The sequence below is a fragment of the Urocitellus parryii genome, chromosome X (assembly GCF_045843805.1).
Source record: "Urocitellus parryii isolate mUroPar1 chromosome X, mUroPar1.hap1, whole genome shotgun sequence".
Lineage (NCBI taxonomy): Eukaryota > Metazoa > Chordata > Mammalia > Rodentia > Sciuridae > Urocitellus > Urocitellus parryii.
Window position 1 is genome coordinate 113,461,858 of NC_135547.1, and position 19,461 is coordinate 113,481,318.

Below are 19,461 nucleotides of genomic sequence, written 5' to 3' on the forward strand. Positions count from 1 at the left end.
ATGTTAACTAAGTCTTGTGATCATACAGTGAGAATCCAGAGTGTGGAGGAGTAGGGAGCTAAGGACAGAGTTCTGGGGAATGCCATAGTTTACAAGGGGACAAGAAGGGCTCCCAAAGGAATCTGTGAAGAAAAAAACAGGACAGAATAATAGAAGCAAATGAAGAAAACCAGGGAGTAAAAGTGACAGGAATCCTAACAAAGCTCAGGGCAGTAATACAGTAGGCACACAAGCCCAGGAGGAACGCCTGCTCTGGCTGTGATAACCCAATGTCACTGATGTTCTCCGTGAAAGCAGTGCAGTGAAGGCCACAGTGGGGGGTCACTGCAGTAGGTTGAAGAGAGTCAAGGGAAAACCTGGCACAGTGGTGCATGCCTATAATTCTAATAACTCAGGAGGCTGAGGCAGGAGGATCACAAGTTTGAGGCTAGCCTCAGCAATTTAGTGAGCCATTCAGCAACTTACCAAGACTCTGTTTCAAACTAAAAATATAAGAAGGGTTGGGGGCATAACTCAGTGGTAAAGCACCCCTGAGTTCAAACTCCAGTGCCAAGGAAAAAAAAAAACAAGTGAGAGTAAATGAAGGTATCAATTTCTTCAAGCCTTGTTTATAAAAGGAAAGCAACGGGCAACAACTAAATACATAGCAGGGTAAAGAACTCTTCCATTCAACTTAGAAAAAATATTCAAGCCCGTTCAATCTGGGAAAGAAAACAGAATAGAAAGTGCTGAAGCCAGAGAACACAGAGAAATTTCTGAATCCAGATCTCAAAGGAAAAGGGATATATGAAACAGCAAAAATGAACACATATTTCTTAAATAGGAGAAACACCCTATCTTTCTGAAACCTGAGGACATATATGTGAGTGAGAATGTAGCTCCATTGTATTCAGAAAAGGGGGAAGGCTGTAATGTGCCAAGTTGGAGAAGCCCATGGCTGGTGGCTTCAATCACAGATAGGCAATGGGAGCCAAGGACTTAGATAAATGGTAAGAGAGTGGCAGCCTGGGTTAAGAGATTGAGGAGCTAGAGAAAATGAGCTGGATCCAGGACACCTGATCCACTGAACCTGAAAGAAAAGGTTCAAGGAGACTACCTGGTTAAACTATTTGCCGTTAAAAACAAAACAAAACAAAAAATAAATAAAAACAAAGATTCTCTGAACTCTGAATATAACTTAAAGTATTATGATTTGCTTTATAAAAATGTCTGGGGTGCAGGGGGAGTGGGCCTTATTATTTCTGACCCAGTGTCTACTTATAATTTTTCAAAGCTAAACATTTTTATGACATACCCAGCTAATTATAATTAAGCCAAGGTTATTTTGGAATTTCAAACTAAACATAGCATTAAAAGGAAGCTCACCAAACTAGGTAGAAAAGTTCAAAATAAATCAGTAACATCTTCAGATAATTCATCTGTGAACAGTCTGACATTGATGAATCTGGCCTAAACCTTGGCAAGGTTTATCAAACTGATTCTAACAGGTACTGGGAAATCAAACATCCTTGTGTTTATAAAAAACAAGACCAGGCTTGCCATTTTTGCATACGGGATTAGTTTGTCAGTAATGGCATAAAACCTTCGATGACTGGAAACTCTAATCATTTAAAAACGTACAAAATGTCGTGCATTTACCTATAATTTGGAGTAAAAGACCTTTCTGTTTGCTCTCATAAATGTATAGGAAAACACATTTCAAATATACCAACTTACCTGATAGTGAAACTATTGTATTATTTTTCTAAAAGTAGAATTCACCTTCAGATTTTCACCTTGAGAACTTGCCCCACTAATTTCAACCTATGAAATTATTCTGAATATGAAATATTAAAAGTGATTTAAAAAAACACTTTGATGGTCCTGTTAAGTACTCAGATTTTCACTGTGATTTTAAAGCTACCATTAAAAATGAATTTCTAAAAACAGACAAAGAAGGCTTCGATAAAAGTGAGTCATCATACATATGATTTCTGCATAAGTGCCTTCTTCTAATGTAGTAATGAAGGGCTACAGCTTTAGAATAAGGCCTCTCCAAAATAGAAGAGCGTAATTTCTGGAAATTAAGACTACTTCTAATAATAACTACCATTTACATGGCATTTTGCAATTTCCTTAGCGCTTCTATATAGTTTTTTATTTCATTTGATTCTCAACTTTTCCAGATAAAGAAATAAAGACTCTACGATGGTATGTACTTGCCCAAAGTCAGTGAGCTACTGAGGGGTGAGGCAAAGGAGGAGGACGTGCCTGTCTTTAGAACTCAAACGTTCGTTTTTTACTTCTGATTTAAAAAAAAAAAAATGTATGTTCATTGTTTAAAATTTAGTACTGAAAAACCAAATAACCAATAACCCCATCAACCAGAAATTCCATCATTATATTGGTAAGTTTCTCATCTCTATTCTTTTAAAAAGTTAAACTGGCATCAGCCTTACATCCAGCATTTTTAACTTAAAAACTGAAGTAAAACTTTGACTTAATAATGTCATTAGTAATAACAAGATATAGATTCCTATTATACTGCTTCAAGGAAGCTTCAATAAAACCCCCTGAAGACTGAAAATTAGGATGATTCTTTGCAATGCTAATAGATACTGTGGTATCTAAAAATATAGTTCATTAAGATTTCAGCAAACCCAGTAGTTTCTGGTAAAGAAAACTTAATGGGGGAGTGCATGGAGGACAGGGGAGATATACTTCAAATAAATTATTAAAGGAATGTTGATCTAATTTTTAAAAAAATAATTGGCAGAACTGAGATGGTTCCTACATGAAAAACAGCATATCATAGAGAATTTATATAATAAGAAATGATGACAGTTGTGATGTATGATGACAAACATTTACTGACTGCATACCCCAGGCCTAGCGTGATGCTAGGGCCTTAAAGAAGTGTACCATTTACTCTTAACAACCTTATGAAGTAAGGAATACTTTATTATTGTCACCTCTCTAAGCTTCTAGGTTAATTTCATTATAATTTTGCTAAGATTATACATATACATACACACAATGTTATAGTATATGTAGAGCAAGGGGGGGAGAATACATATTTGATTTGCACTGGAATTGCATTTTGTCTAAATTAGCATCATAAAAGAGACAGTTTTACCATTCTCAGTCTTTCCATGAAAGTTCTTGGTTGTCTCTCCAGTTACTCAAAATTGCCTCATCTCTCAAGATCAGGTTGTAAAAGTTTATTTACTTTCTCCAAGAACAAATGAACTGCCTTTTAGTTGATCTCCAGTTCCCTAGGTTTCCCACCAAATGCCCCTGGACACTGCCCCCAGTCAGTCTTCCTAATTCAAAGATCCAGTCACCTTAATCTCTAACACAGAAGGGAACCCATTTCCTACCAAATAAAAGACACACTACTTATTGTAGCAATCCACCTCTGACCACACTGTTTCTCCCTTCAGTCCTGTCTCCCCTGGAAGCAGTCCATGTGCCTTCAACTTAAGCAAGATATTACTTCCATTCCTTTATGCTTCCTCAAACTTGCTTTTATTTTATTTTTATTTTTTGGTACCAGGGATTGGACCCTGGGCACTTAACCACTGAGCCACATTCCCAGATCTTTTTTTTTTTTTTTTTTAAAGACAGTGTCTCGCAAAGTTGCTTAGGGCTTCACTAAATTGCTGAGGCTGGCTTTGAACTTGTGATCCTCCTGCCTCAGCCTCCCAAGCTGCCAGGATTAGGGGTGTGCAGCACCGCACCCAGTCCAACTTTGCTTTTTTAAAAAAGATTGCCTGTTGTAGTAATGATGCAGCTTATTATTTAACAAAAGTATTTAAGAAGTAGACTACACAGTCCAAGAAATAGAGATATAAGTCCTCAAATATTACATTCATACTTTTAACAGGTTTATCTCTTGCATTACATAAGGCATAAATATCATCAAGACAATTAACAACTCTTGGTATCAATAAATGTGTAGCATATTTAGAAGGCTACAACAGAGTCACTATTAGCATTTTTAAGTCTTGGCTCTTGAAAACACTTAAATTTCATGTAAGAATACTCCCTAAAACAGATATGGAAACATCTATAATATTCAGAATCAAGGAAATAAAACTTATTGTGATAAACAAACAAAAAAAAAGTATTTAAGAAGTATTAAAGGTAATTAAAATGTGCTCAAAATTCTACCATCTCTCCCCCAGGAACTATCAATAGAACTTTTAGATCATTAGACATTTCTTTTCACAAATTTACATATAAAAGAATGTTAGAACAGAGACTTTTTATGAAGATTGGATATTATACGTACTATAACATATATCTGTTTGGTGCTGAGGACTGAACCCAGTGCCTCATGCATGCAAGGCAAGCACGTAACCACTGAGCCATAACCCCAGCCCCTATACATACTATTTTCTTAATTTTATTTTTTACTCTAATTTGTTATATATATATATACTATCTTTAAATGAAAATATTAAATTAGAATTTACTTGAACTCAAAAACAAAACAACTTTAACTCTGCAGTCTATCTCATTCCCTAGCAAACACTCTTGATAACTTGCCTCTTTGCCTCTGGACCATGTAGCTAAATCCAGCTGGAAACAAAGAAATCTGGACCTTTGTTGCTACTTTTCCCTTTTCCTCTTTTCCAGATTCTCCTCTACCCCCAAATCTCTAATGCTACCTCCCCATCCCAGCTGTTGCCGACTTCTCTTCTTCTCTGAGAACAAGCGAAATAATCAGAAGATTCACTGAATACCCTCCTACCAAAAACTAAACTCTCAAATGTTTCCCCACCTGTTTCCACAAACCATCTGTGTTTCTCCGTAACACTTTGCCCCTTCTTTGCTGCTCCAAACCCCACTCTCCCTCTTCCCCACCCTCTCTTGCTCATAATCATTTATCTTTCAAAGGACAAGGTGATGGCCGATTCTGTCTAGGTCTCAGCAGATAAACAAATGCCCACACAATATTTTTCAATGTTGTAACAAACATCTTCAAAGTTTATCAGAGCAAACTTAAAAGAGATGTTCAAGGTGACAACAGTAATAATAATGTACTTATACTTGAAAACTACTAAGAAAGTAGATTTTAAGTGTTCCCACCACATTAAAAAAAAAAGTATGTGGAGTAATGCATGTTAATTAGCTCAATATAGCTATTCAACAATGTAAACATATTTCAAAACATCCTGTTCTACATCACAAATGTATACAACTTTTATTTGTTAACTAAGAAGTTTAATAATATAAATAGATGTTCAACACAACCTCTCTAAGATATCCTTAGTTTATGGGTTTCCTCACATTTCCCATTTTTAAATTCCAAAATTTTATTTGTTGCTTTACCACACACATCCAATAATTAAACCACAGAAAAAAATGAATAAATATTTTACTATTTCTGCTGTGCTAATGGCCCCAAGAATCAATAAACTTTTAGATTTGTTGATTTTCAGAGTGAATGCATTAAATGTAGATGTTTAGTTACATAATTCATTCCCTAAAATACAGATTACTACTCTGACCAATGTCATAATCAGAAGCTAATCTCAGACCAACTGGACCAAAACACCTAAAGTGGATGGCCAGGACCCCCACATACTCCATGTGCAGGCATCCATTTACACTGTAGTTGTATAGTGGACGAGTGTACTCGGCAACCCTGCAGAGGAGATCTTTAGCATGTCGAAATGTGCTTCTTTTCTAGTAATAGTTTTGCCATCTGCTCAGCTGCACAAAGCCAGAAACCAGGGAGTGAGCTTCAAATATTCCCTCTTCCTCAATCCAATCCAAATTCTACTTCCTAAATATGTCAAGAATTAGGTTCTGCCAAACTCTACTGATAAACCTTATTTCACACTATTATCATCTGTTCCTTAACTGGACTAAATAACCTCCCCAAATGTACTCTTTTTTTAAAAATACCTTTATTTTACTTTATTTTTAAGTAGTGCTGAGATTGAACCCAGTGCCTCATAGGTGCAAGGCAAGTGCTCTACCACTGAGCTACAACCCCAGTCCCCAATTGTGCTTGTGTTTCTCATTTCAACATTGCCATTACTTTCTTAAACTATAAATCTAAACATGTTATTAGTAACCTGCTTAAAACCGTTTAATAAGTCTTCACATGGAATAGGTAAAACAGGCTTCTTTAATATATTCAAGGGCTTTTATGTTTTGGGCCTTGCCCATTTTGCCAATTTTATTTCTCACCATAGGCATTATTTGTACCCCAAAGAATAAGTCTCTGAACATTTTCACATCTCCCTGCCTTTCCTCTTTCCTCAGCCACCTACTGAACATTTTATTCATCCTTCAAATTGAGTTCATCCCAAATTATTTATTTTTTAAAGTTGTGATAATAGTATGGTTTTTTCAAAAAGTCCTTGTCTTTGAGAAATACTGAAATATTCATGAAAGAAATGATGTGAAATTTACTTCAAAGTAATATAGGAAGGAGAGATATTGATAAGAATAGAGATGAAATAAATTTAGCCACATCTTCAACTGAACTTCCAAAGAACTGTAGTTTATAAAAATTTATAAAATGTAGCATTTCTCTCACTCCAGGGTACCAAAAATGTTCCACCTTTCTTCTATTAGCTCTTCCAAAATACTCTGTATATCTGTTTAAATACCTTTTTTAAAATTACTTTTTTATTTGTCAATGGACCTTTACTTTATTTATTTTATAAACCTAGTGCCTCACACATGCTAAGCAAGTGCTCCTGCCACTGAGCCACAACCCCAGCCCTATTTATATACCTTTTTACACTCAACCGTAACTGCCTGATTCTGTCTTCCCAAGACTATGAACTCTTAAAAAGCCAGGGACTTCACTATTTTTCTCTAACACCTAGTGAGGTCCATAGTTCATTGTGGAGTTCATTTCATCAATAAATGTTTTTGAATGAATGAAAGCACTCAAAAGTAAACATGGGCAAGAGTAAAAATAATAGTTTATATATGATTCTTTTTTCTCAAACACATTTGAAGAAAAATAACACTTTTTTTGGGGGGGAGGGGAACAATGGGATAGGATCATAGGCTTACCAGAGTGCCTTCTACTAGAATAAGCTGATTAAATGTTTAAGCTCCCCTCAACTTCCTGAAGTTGCTAAAATTCGATCACATTATAATTTTTAGTAATCAGTAGAATTCTACTTGCCTCCCCCATGTACCAATAAACAATATTTATCCCAAACTCTACTGTTCTGTAGTATTAGCACACATACATACAAATATATGGAACCAGAGACATTAAGAGAGTGGATACTCTGGAATAAAATACACTTGATTTCAAATCCTCTCCTAATACTACCTGGATGCATAACCCTGGACAAGTTACTGAAACTGAATGAACCTCAGGTGCTCAATCTGCCAAACAACCGTAATACCATTATAAGGCTAAGAAAAATAATATGTATTAAATTCTGACACATGGATATCATTGAAGGTTCATTATTACCTATTTTTATGGTTATCAACTTGTTACAAATCTCCAACAGAATCATCTTTCTGGGATCAAAAAAAGGCTTAAATTTTTAAAAATTAAAAATAAACTTCATGTTGATTTGATAACAAAACACAAGTACAATCCAAAACATTTTTCCTCACAAGAGGGCGGCTTTTTCTTAACAAACCAATTGCTTTTGGTTTTCTGCTATCACTGCCAAGTGAATCAAGGGTCAACAGAAGATGGGACTGATGGTCTAAAAGCATCCTGCAGAATGAGCACCTCAGCTCTTCCTGGTAAAAGTAATTCAAATTACAAATCCTCAGACCAAAATCGTTTAACCAGAGCTAGTAAGAACCAATCTAATGATTAATATTCAGTTTTTATGCAAGCTGTTATATATTCTAGGAAATAGTGTTTTGAATACTATTTTAATGTAATACACAAAAACAATACAATGGAGTGGATACAGCTACATTACTCCACAGTTTCATCAAAGATTTCATTAAATTTATGTCTACATACAGTAAAGTTTCAAATATTATAACATTTCAAAAAGGTGCTAATTTTTAAAAAAATATCTTTTTAGTTGTAGTTGAACACAAAACCTTTGTTTTATTTATTTATTTATTTATTTATTTTTACGTGGTGCTGAGGATCGAACCTAGTGTCTTGAATGTGCTAGGTGAGCGCACTACTGCTGAGCCACAACCCCAGCCCCAATGGTGCTAATTTTTAAATTAGCATTTTTATGCTAATTTAAAAGGTTCTGTGCTTAAATTGTTCATTGTAAGTTTTCTTCATCTATTTAAATAAGTGAAAATATATATTTTATCAAATTGTATCAGAATGAAGCATCCTACAGATTTATGGAAGGATAGAAACCATCTGGCCAAGTGTTCTTTCTGTCATTGGCAAGAGGACCTCAGGCTCCAGAACTAAATGAGTTCTTTCCTTTGCTGTTACTATATACCAGCACACACTACCTAAGCACCTTTGTTTTCTTAAGACCCAATTATGGGGCTGGGGTTGTGGTTCAACGGTAGAGCATGCACCTAGCAGATGCGAGGCCCTGGGTTCGATCCTTAGCACCACATAAAAATAAATTTTAAAAAAAAAAGAACCAATTATGCTGCCAAAAATAATTAATTTTGCTGAACCTTTTTGAAAAATATTTATTTTTTTTAGTTGTAGTTGGACACAATACCTTTATTTTACTTATTTATTTTTATGTGGTGCTGAGGATTGAACCCAGGGCCTCGCCTGTACTAGGCAGGAGCTCTACCGCTGAGCCATAACCCCAGCCCTTGCTGAACCTTTCTAACTGAATTATGTATTTGGGGCTGGACTTTAATATTTAAATTAGCAAAATTTTGCAAATTTGCTACCCATTCCTGGCAGTATGTCTTATCTTACATTCTACCCAATGTAAAAATTACAGAAAACAGATACTTTTTAATAATGATATGTCCACATCACCTAAAAATCTCCTCCTTAGTAGACTACAATTTAATCCCACTGATAGTCTGGGTGGGAAGGAGTCAATATTGCATATTCTACAGCAAAGAGTTGAGCCATGGGAAAAACAGATAATATGTATTTAGCAGCAAACATTTATAATGTACTACTGTAAGAACTACATTTTTTTTATCTCAGTTAAGCCTCCTGAAGGTTTATTATCATCATCTCCAGGTTACAGGAGAAAAAAAGCAAACCACAGGGAGGTTGAGTAAATTGCACAAGATTACACAGCCATAAATGGTGGAGCTAAGACTTGAACACAGGCAGCCTGACACCAGAACCTGAACTTTTAACCACACTTTTAACCTGAACATCATCACAACACCACTGGCACCGGAGAGAATAAAAGACACTTATTGACTTCTGATAGCCCACCTCATTTTTCCTTCTTGATAGGCTGTTTCCATGGGAACCAGGCCACAAAAAATCATGACAGACAGGGTATGTCACAGACAGATGTCCCTATGGGACTTAGGAGTAGACTTTTTAAAGTAGACTCTTATTGTGGGCCAACAGCAAATCTGTCCTTCTATTCAAGCAGCTCTGAAAAGGGCAGGCATATAAATCAATGGAACAGAATCAAAATTCCAAAAATAAACCCTCACATTTACAGTGAATTGATTTTCAACAAGAGTGCCAAGAATATCCAATGAAGAAAGAATGATCTTTTCAGCAAATGGTGCTGGGACAACTGAATATTCACATGCCAAAGAATAAAGTTAGATCCTTATCTCACACCATATATAAAAATAAACTCAAAATGGATATGAGGCCAAATTAAGAGCTAAAACTATAAAAACTCAGAGGAAACATAGGTGTAAATCTTTATGATCTTGGATTAGGCAGCAGTCACTTAAATGTGATGCCAAAGCACAACCAACAAAAAATATAAACTGAACTCCACCAAAATTTTAAACTTTGTGCATCAAAGGACACTATGCAAAAAGTGAAGGCAATCGACAGAATGGGAGTATTTCCCTTACCTCTTATAAGGACCTTGTAGCTGGAATATATAAAAAACTCTTTCAACTCAATAATAAAAAGACCAATAACTCAATTCAAAAACAGGCAAAGGATCCAGGCACAGTGGTGTAAGCCTGTAATCCCAGCAGCTGGGGAGGCTGAGACAGGAGGATCATGAATTCAAAGCCAGCCTCAGCAAAGGCAGGGCATTAAGCAACTCAGTGAGACCCTGTCTCTGAATAAATACAAAATAGGGCTGGGGATGTGGCTCAGTGGTCAAGTGCCCCCACCCCTCCCCACCCCCATTCAATCCATAGTACCAAAAAAAAAAAAAAAAAAAGGCAAAGGATCTGAATAAATGTTTCTTTCATAAATATATTTAATGGCCAATAAGCACATGAAAAGATGTTCAACATCACTGGCCATCAGGGAAATGCATATACAAACCATAATGAGATACCACTTCATATCCACTAGGATGGCTATAATCAAAAACAAAAATAACAACAAGTGCTATACAGGATGTGAAGTAACTAGAACCCCCATATACTGCGGGAATATAAAATAGTATGGCCACTTTGGGAAATAATCTGATAGTGACTTAATTCTACCAATTCATCTCCCATAAAATACCCAAAATTCCACTCTCATAAAATACCTAAAAGAAATGTACATGGCGGCTGGAGATGGAGCTCAGTAGAACTTGCCTAGCTTTGAGTTCAATACCCAGCACCCCCGCCCACACACACACACACACACACACACACACACACACACACACACACTACCAAATGTTCAAAATGTCCAAAAAGTGGAAACAACCCACGTCTATCAACTGATGGACTAAAATGCAATATACTCACACAATGGAATATTATTCTGTAATAAAAAGAATGAAGTCCATGCTATAAGGGTGAACCTTGAAAACATCATGCTGTGAAAGAAGCCAATCACAAAAGACCACAGATTATAGCACTTATTTTTTGGTTTTGGGTTTTTTTTTGTTTTGTTTTGTTTTGTTTTGTTTTTGTTGTTGTTTTTTTGTACCAGGGATTGAACCCAGAGGCACTTTACCACTGGGCTACATTCCCAGCCCTTTTTATTTATTTATTTTGAGATAGGGTCTTGCTCAGGCTGGTCTCAAACTTGCACTCTTCCTGCCTCAGACACCTGAGTCACTGGGATTACAGGTGTTCATCCCCTGCACCTGGCCATAGCATTCCATTTATATGAAATGTTCAGAATAAGAAAATCTATCAAGTCAAAAGTAGATTAGTGGTTGTTTAGGTATGGAGGGGACAGAGAAGGTTGGTGGGAATGATAGCTAAAGGGTATAGTGTTTCTCCTTGGAGTGATAAAAAATTTCTAAAACTGATGGCGCTGATGTGTATAATTTTGTGAATTTAGTAAAAACTGCACATTTTAAATGAGTGTATTGTATGGTATGTAAATTACATCTAGATAAAGCTATTATCAAAAAAATTTTAACACTTAAATTGAACCTAGGATTAGAAAGGAATGCCTAACTCATACCGCTCTTCTAGGTAGCTGTATTAATTTTAAAAACATGGGAGATGCCAATAAGACCTAAAGACCGACAGACATCTCATTGATCATGTTAATATCAGAGGTATCCAAAGAATATTTTGTTGCCTACAGCTATTGAAAGGCAGTCCCTGACTCATCATCACCAGATTTTCTCCAGCTTTCCCTGTTGCGCAAACTGATGTTTCACAAAATGGCATCTTGACTATCCAGCTATAAAGTGAAACTCCAGGTGGCTGAAGTCCACTTGCAAAGAGATTAAGGACAATCTGGCAGCTGCTTCATATTGAAAGCGAACTAAGAAGCAACCTGAGTAACAAGGAGATGACTCAAATACTCCACCTCACAGACAGCCAGAAAACTTGGAAGGGCCATGAAGCAGAACCACCATATCTAGCCTGACCAGAATCAAGTAGGAGCCAATGGCTACTGGTATGGAAGAAACATACTGCTAAAAGCTCAGATGAGAAATAATGACGACAGGCTTTCAACTGTGACATTCATATATTCATTTATTGAACAAATACCCATTTTACTTCTAATAATCATATGATCTGATGGGGAAAATACATAAGCAGCTAAGATGCCCTGGGAAGTTCCTGTCCTCAAGAAATATAAAATCAATTCAGAAGTAACATTTAGTCTGCAAAGACTAAAGAGGTCACCTGGACCTCAAAGGCAGCTCTCTTGGGACAATAAGTATTTATTTCTACATGTACTACCTTGAAACTATAAAGAAAGAAGACTGCTTCATCTTCACTTTAAATGAGACCTTCAAAAGGAAAAAAATCTGCCCCCCCAAGATGGACACTAAAGATATTATAAAAGCTGTTGATTAGGCTCTTAGATCCATTGACTTACTGAAATTTTTAAAGTAAATAGAGTATTTAGACACCTGTTTATGTTCTTTGGCTCTCAGACTATTGAATAAATACATCAGTAATTCAGAGATACATCTCTCATATCATGACACGTATTAAAGCTGACTGCTAATAATGGCATCTTAGCATTCTCCCATCATGGATGAACTCAGGCCATAGTCCCTCCATACACTTAGCATAAAATGCTCATTAGTCCTAAACTTCTGAAGTTAATGTAGGTTTTAAGTTAAAAAGCATCATAAAAAAAGGCTAGGGATATAGCTCAATTGGTAGAGTGTTTGCCTAGCATGCACAAGGCCCTGGATTCAATCCCCAGCACCACCAAAAGGGGGGTAGGGCATCATAAATCATAAAAGAAGTATCTGATCAGGTGTGGTGGTACACACCTGTAATCCCCGTGACTTAGGAGGCTGAAGCAAGAGGATTCCAAGTTTCGAGGCCAGCCTTAGCAACTTAAGTGAGGCCCTAAGTGACTAAGCAAGACCCTGTCTCAAAAAAAAAAAGAGTTAGGGATTTAGCTCAGTGGATGGAGAAATAAGATAAATGCTAATTAATTCCAAAGAATTCCACTGGTTTGATTTAAAAGCCAATGGTAAATCAGATTGTTTGATATGACCATGAGTTTGAAGGGAAGATGCACGATGATGGGGAAGGAAGAGAAAGAGTTCAAAAGTGCCTGTATAATGGAGAAGACAAAAGACACTACCAAAAGTCACTATCTCTAAATTCAGTTTAAAACCAATTCAACCAGCTGGATGTGATGATGCATGCCTGTAACCCCAGCAGCTAGGGAGGCAGAGTTATGAGAATCATGAGTTCAAAGCCTGCCTCAGCAACTTAGCAAGACTCTGTCTCTAAATAAAATATAAAAAGAGCTGGGGGTGGTGGGTTCAGTGGTTAAGCACCCCTGAGTTCAATCTCCAGTACCGGGCCCCACCAAAAAATCCATCCATTTCATTACAGTAAAATAGGAGAATAAGTATGTGTAAGTGCATCTACTGTATCTTTACATTCTCTGAGCTTAGATGAAACATTTTCTTGTAAAAGGAATATTTTTAAAAAGAAACTATATTAAATATAATATACACTGAAATATATTAAAATACACTACAATAGCAGTTTATGCCTATCAGTATTTACTTTATCAGGAATATTAAAATCTATTTAAGTTAGCAAAAACCCAGGGCCTAAAAGAAAGATGAGTGTAAGATTTTCAATGAAAATTTTGTAAGTCTGGATTCTATAATACAATACAAAAACTAGGTACACTATGTCAATCATTACCAAATCAACTCCCCATTTTTCCTTTTTTATAATATTTATTTTTTAGTTTTAGGTGGACACAATATCTTTATTTTATTTTTATGTGGTGTTGAGGATCGAACCCAGTGCCTTCACGCATGCTAGGCAGGCACGCTACCACTGAGCCACAACCCCAGCCCCATTTTTCCTTTTTTAATGACTTCTTTGGAGGGTTGAACTTCCTAAAAGAATAATAAAGGCAAAAGGTAAGTTAAAGGTCAAGACAAAGCCATGCATTTTACTCCTCAGCAAATACATTTGGGAAGACAGAAAGGACAAAAAGCATGAAGTCAAGGAAAAGCAAGAGTGCTTTCTCCTTTTCAGCATTTCACCAGATCATCTTCCCTTCCTAAATTGACTGGGATGAATCCAATTTTGTTTCCTCTACCTTAACCCCAGGTTGCTAGTCTTATCTGACAGAGGTATTTAAAAGTAGTATTTTCATACTAAATAGTGTCTTAACTTATAAACTTAATTAAAACTCCTGATGCCAGCTGGCCACTAGATGCAGTTCAGCAATCTACCTCACAAACCCTAGCTTCCTTCTCTGGTCCATCCCCACACTAAAACTTTCCAACCCTTTACCACCATCCTTAAGCTTTCCACTCAGCCTCTGCAGTCCTTCTATATTGGCAGATGCACATTCCTTTAAAACCTCCTGACCTGGAGGGAGGGGGGCCTCACTCTCCCTCTCCAAGACTCAAAAAGCCATCTACTGCTGCCCTGGACCACAATCCCTTTCCCTTCTCTGCAACCTGCTCTGTTTGTTAGCCCTACCTTTCTCTATCTTCAGGATCACCTTTTTTGGGGGGTCGGGGTGGGGGGGAGATGCAGTGGGCACATCACCGGTGATTGAACTCAGAGGCACTCAACCACTGAGCCATATCCTCAGCACTATTTTGTATTTTTGTTTAGATACAAGAGTCTCACTGAGTTGCTTAGTGTCTCACTTTTGCTGAGGCTGGCTTTGAACTCGAGATCCTCCTATTTCTGCCTCCAGAGCCGCTGAGATTACAGGTGTGCAACACTGCACCCAGCTCTTCAGGCTCATTTTTCCCAGTAGCTTGTTTCTTTCACCATCCAGCCATCCAGCAAAATATGTACTCTTAGGGCTGGGGTTGTGGCTCAGAGGTACAGCACTCTCCTAGCATGGGTGAGGCCCTGGGTTCGATCCTCAGCACCACATAAAAGTAAATAAGTAAAATAAAGATATTGTGTCCAACTACAACAAGAAATAAATATATATAAAAAAACTGTACTCTTTCCTCTTCTGTACATTCACTGACCAAGATGGCAATTTATATGAACTGCTTCATCTAACTTTACTTCCATTATTTTCACAATCTATTACAGCCCATCTCTTCCATCTTCTATCCACTCACCTATGGTTTATTGAAACTATTATAATTTCAACACAAATAATCTTCTAAATGCCCTACCAAAGAAAGCCTTCTTTCAGCAGGGCACAGCAGCACATGCCTGTAATTCTTGGACACTGGGGCAAGAAATCAAAACTTTGAGGGCAGCCTCAGCAATTTAGCAAGACCTGTCTCAAAATAACATATTTAAAAAGGGCTGAAGATACAGCTCAGTGGTAAAGCATTGCTGGGTTCAATACCCAGTACCAAACCACCAAAAACAAAAATTATGTAGGCAAGTACTCTTGTAATTTTATAGTTCTTATTTGAAGTTAGTTCCTTAAGGCATCAGAATTTATACATTTGGTTGGAACTGTGTTCTATCACCAGGTGTAGTGGCGCATGCCTATAATCCCAGCAGCACGGGAGGTTGAGACGGGAGGATCGTGAGTTCAAAGCCAGCCTCAGCAAAGACAAGGCCCTAAGCAACTCAGTGAGACCCTGTCTCTAAATAAAATACAAAATAGGGCTGGGGATGTGGCTCAGTGGTTGAGTGCCTCCGAGTTCAATCCCCCATACCAAAAAAAAACAAAAAACAAAAAACTATGGTCCATGCGATCTAGAATTTTATGTCTGCACATTGTGTGGGGGAACAATGTAATCCCAGTGGTTCAGGAGGCTGAGACAGGAGGATTGCTAGTTCAAAGCCAGCCTCAGCACTTAGCGAGACCCTGTCTCTAAAAAAAGGGCTGGGGATGTGGCTCAGTGGTTAAGCACTGCTGGGTTCAATCTCTACTACAAAAAAAAAAAAAAAAAAAAAACCCAAAACACATTATAAGACACAGCAGCCCTCCCAGATGTCAAATAAAACATTTACATGTATGTTCCCAAAACACCTCACTTTTCTTCAATAACCTAATAAGAATCCCACACTTGAAATCACGTCTCAGAATCATGAGTTCTTTCCCGTGCTGTTATATAAACAGTATTTTACATATAATTAGAGTAAATACATTAAGTTTACATTAGCAATACTGTGCATCCAAGAGCATAAGTGCATATTTCGGGCTTTCTCTGACCAATGGTTTGTTTCTTGTACCTATCAGCATAAAAGAATATAAGCAGTCTGGTTATGCATTTTTCCAAGATGAACTCCTTTCTTCAAGTTTCAAGAGGACTCCAAACTCTAATAGAAGCTGATAACAGTCTAATGACATCCTACATGATTTCACAAAGTTCAGTTCCATTCAGCCTGTGTCTTTCTAGACTGAAGAAATCATGAGTAATCTTATAGGCTCCAAACGAAAACAATAATGCAGGTAGATCTATAAAATTTATTTTTTAATTTTATAGATGTGTAAGTTAAGAGAAATCTCACCCCAGATATCAGATTTAACTTAGGAAAAGCAGCCTTCAAAAACACCTCTGACAATCACCATACCCCAAGACTTACAGGAAATCATAAGGTAGTCCTCACAGTTGCTTTTGTCATCATCTTGCTGGTCCACAGGGATCCCGTTGGCATCTATAACTGCTTCGGAGGCACAGTCTGCTACCAATACTTCTTCTGAAACTACATCGGTGGTCAGAGGATCAGTGACTATTTCTGCTTCTACAACACTATCATGAACCACATGTTCAACATGCCCAACGTCAGACACATGTATAGATTCACTTGTCAAGACGTGTTCTGGCATAGACATTGAGGCTGAAGTAATGTCAGAAGCTAAAACATCATCTGGAACTGTGCAATGTGCTAAAGAAACTTCTTCAGTTACATCTGAGTCCAGCACTTGCTCAGGAATGATGACGGTTTCTGATACATCTGCTTCTTCCATGATATCTGGGCATTGAACATCTTCTATAACAACGTCCTCAATAACATCTTGAATTACAACTGAGTCGGGGTCATCAGGAACAAAGTTATGCACAGTTATGTCTGAATCCACAACATCTGACACAAAAACAGTTTCTTGTACTTCCACAACAATTTGATCACCATCCATGTGTGTTGCATCAGCTCCTTAAAAAATAAATAAATAAAATGACGAATTTTCAGGTCAGTGTGTGACTATCACAACTGAGTAAATGTTACTTAACTCCTACCAGGACAACAGACTAGTTCCTCAGTTTTCTCAACATTAAGAAATAAAGAGGGAATCTATTTTTTAATCATATTGGAAAGATATTTTTAAACACAACAAATTTCATACACTTAAATCAATGGATAAACACTAGGAGAACTAAGCAATTGAGGCAGTCACAGAAGAAATATATTTAGGAAAGTAAAATTCTAGATACTCCAAAATTAAACTCATATTAATAGTTACTTTAGGGATGATTATAAAAACTATGTAATGTCACTTCAGGTGGCAAATATACCATTTTCCTTTGGTATATGTTTTTTAATTTATTTTCCTTCTTGCTCCATCTCACCCTCTTCAACTCATGTTTTATCTTCTTTCCATCTCTCCCATGTGTTTCTTTTACTTCTCTTCCATTTTCCCCCTTTCTTCCTTTACATCCTATGTTCTAATAGACCACCAACATCCTCTATCTATGACTATGGAAAATTAGATATTAATCTCTGAATATGACATAAAAGGATCAGGGCATGAATCAAAATAGGGATAAGAAGGTCACAGTTTAGGAGGAAAGACAATTGGTCAAGGATATCTATCCCTGTGGATAGATAAAGAACAAAAACGGAGCTGCGCTAGGGCAGTACAGGATGAGGGTAGTTAGAGTGGCCCTACCCCAACTTCACCAGAGTACTCCTCCTCCATAGAGCCTCCTCCCTGCCCCAGGACCCCAACCCCCAAGGCAGTTCCTCACAATATAGGAAACTTTAATCTTGTCCATGTTACAGTTAAGGAATCAAGGTAGAGGATTGAATCAGTTGTAGCCCAATGAGATTAAATGACTTAACCAAGATCACACAGTTGTTTGCACAGCATATGGTGCTCAGTAAATATTACTCCAAATGAATGCCATAAATGAGAAGAGAAATTATACATCCTTACCAAAAATAAAACCAATATCATGGCTGCTGGTTCAGAGGAAAAGCAAACAGAGTTTTATATGTCTTACCAAAAAAAGCTATTAGTACTTCTGGTTGAGACTCAGACCAGCCTGAGTCCAAGCAGGTGCCTAACTCAATGACTCCATGTCACTGGCCAGGTCCTCAGAGAAACATATGGCTTTGTCAACAAACACAAATGAGTAAAAGCCAAAGAATATTAAAAATTATAGAAAGTCTTTAAAAAGTAATAATCATTTTAATTACTTCTAGAAACCAAGAATATTCAACTTTATCTTCAATATTATTGTCAAGTGATAAATCTCCATTTGGCAGACATGAAGAGAAATGCATTTAGTGGCACTGGTTACAAAATCTAAATCAGAGAGGAGGATTATACACTTAATAGTTTTGTGACCTTGGGCAAGTCATTTAACCTCTGAGTTTCAGTTTCCTCATCAGTAAAATGAGGACAATAGTATCTGCCATGCATACCTCACAGGACTGTGGTGATGATCAAATGGGAATGTATGGGAAGGAGTCTGAAAAACTGTAATGAGAGGTTTCATTATTATTACGACATTGGAAAACGGAGGCCCTGGCAGATTAAGTGACTTGCTCAAAGATAAACAAATACCATAAGTGTTAATTCAATCTACCACTTAGTCCACAACCCAGGTTTGCTTATGGCAAGATTAACAAATACTGTGCATTTTTCTCCAAAGAGCCTGGCCTCTCTTTCAAGCACACGTTAATTATACTTCTTGTTCCAATTAAGAATTATAAATTTGGCATTTATCATGATCAAACAGAAATTACCAAATATCAAAGACTATTCCAAGTTATTAAGAAAAACATACAACCTCCCCCAACTAAAGTTAAGAAAAATTCAAAAACTGAAAGTCACTAATATTTAATTTTCTGATAAAGTTAATTGTTATTTCTTTAATTTCTTGCAATCTGATCATTTCAAGTCTAATGGAAAACTCATTAACATCTTACTTATAAGGATAGCTAGGCTAGTGTGATATAAAATCGTGTTACATTATAAAACCAACTATAATCACGTTACAATGTTACATAATTAGAACACTGGATACTCCCAAAATAATGAAACTTTTTTCCCCCATTTCAAAACTTCATGAATACAATCTTCCTTGTACACTCAGGGAGAGAACTAAGATCATCTTCCCGAAGCAGACTGCTCTTTTGGGGAACTTTTGAGATAGAACACTATGAAAGTAGGACAGGGTCAGGATGTAGAGGACCTTGGATTTATAGTTTATCTGCTGGGTAACAGAGAACAAAGAAATGACATGATCCACTGTTATGATGAGTACTCTGATCAGTAGGCTAGATAAATGAGATTTACGGTACGAAAAATAATTCAAAAGTTATTACAAACTAAGAATGAAATGATAGAGCCTATCTATGTGACAGACTACA

The 19,461-nt window shown here is 36.8% G+C and overlaps 1 protein-coding gene across 5 annotated transcripts in view; it reads right to left on the bottom strand.

Moving 5' to 3' along the window:
* Zfx (zinc finger protein X-linked) overlaps positions 1-19,461 on the bottom strand; it is a 54,098-nt gene that overhangs the window by 13,294 nt on the left and 21,343 nt on the right. For 4 of the 5 annotated variants that reach the window (XM_077793742.1, XM_026401357.2, XM_026401358.2 and 1 more), the window contains one exon: positions 16,450-17,019. In XM_077793742.1, the coding sequence (XP_077649868.1) occupies positions 16,450-17,019 (570 nt within the window). Of the gene's footprint in view, positions 1-16,449; positions 17,020-18,510; positions 18,567-19,461 lie in introns of those variants that run through there. The other variant, XM_026401359.2, reaches the window with a different exon arrangement.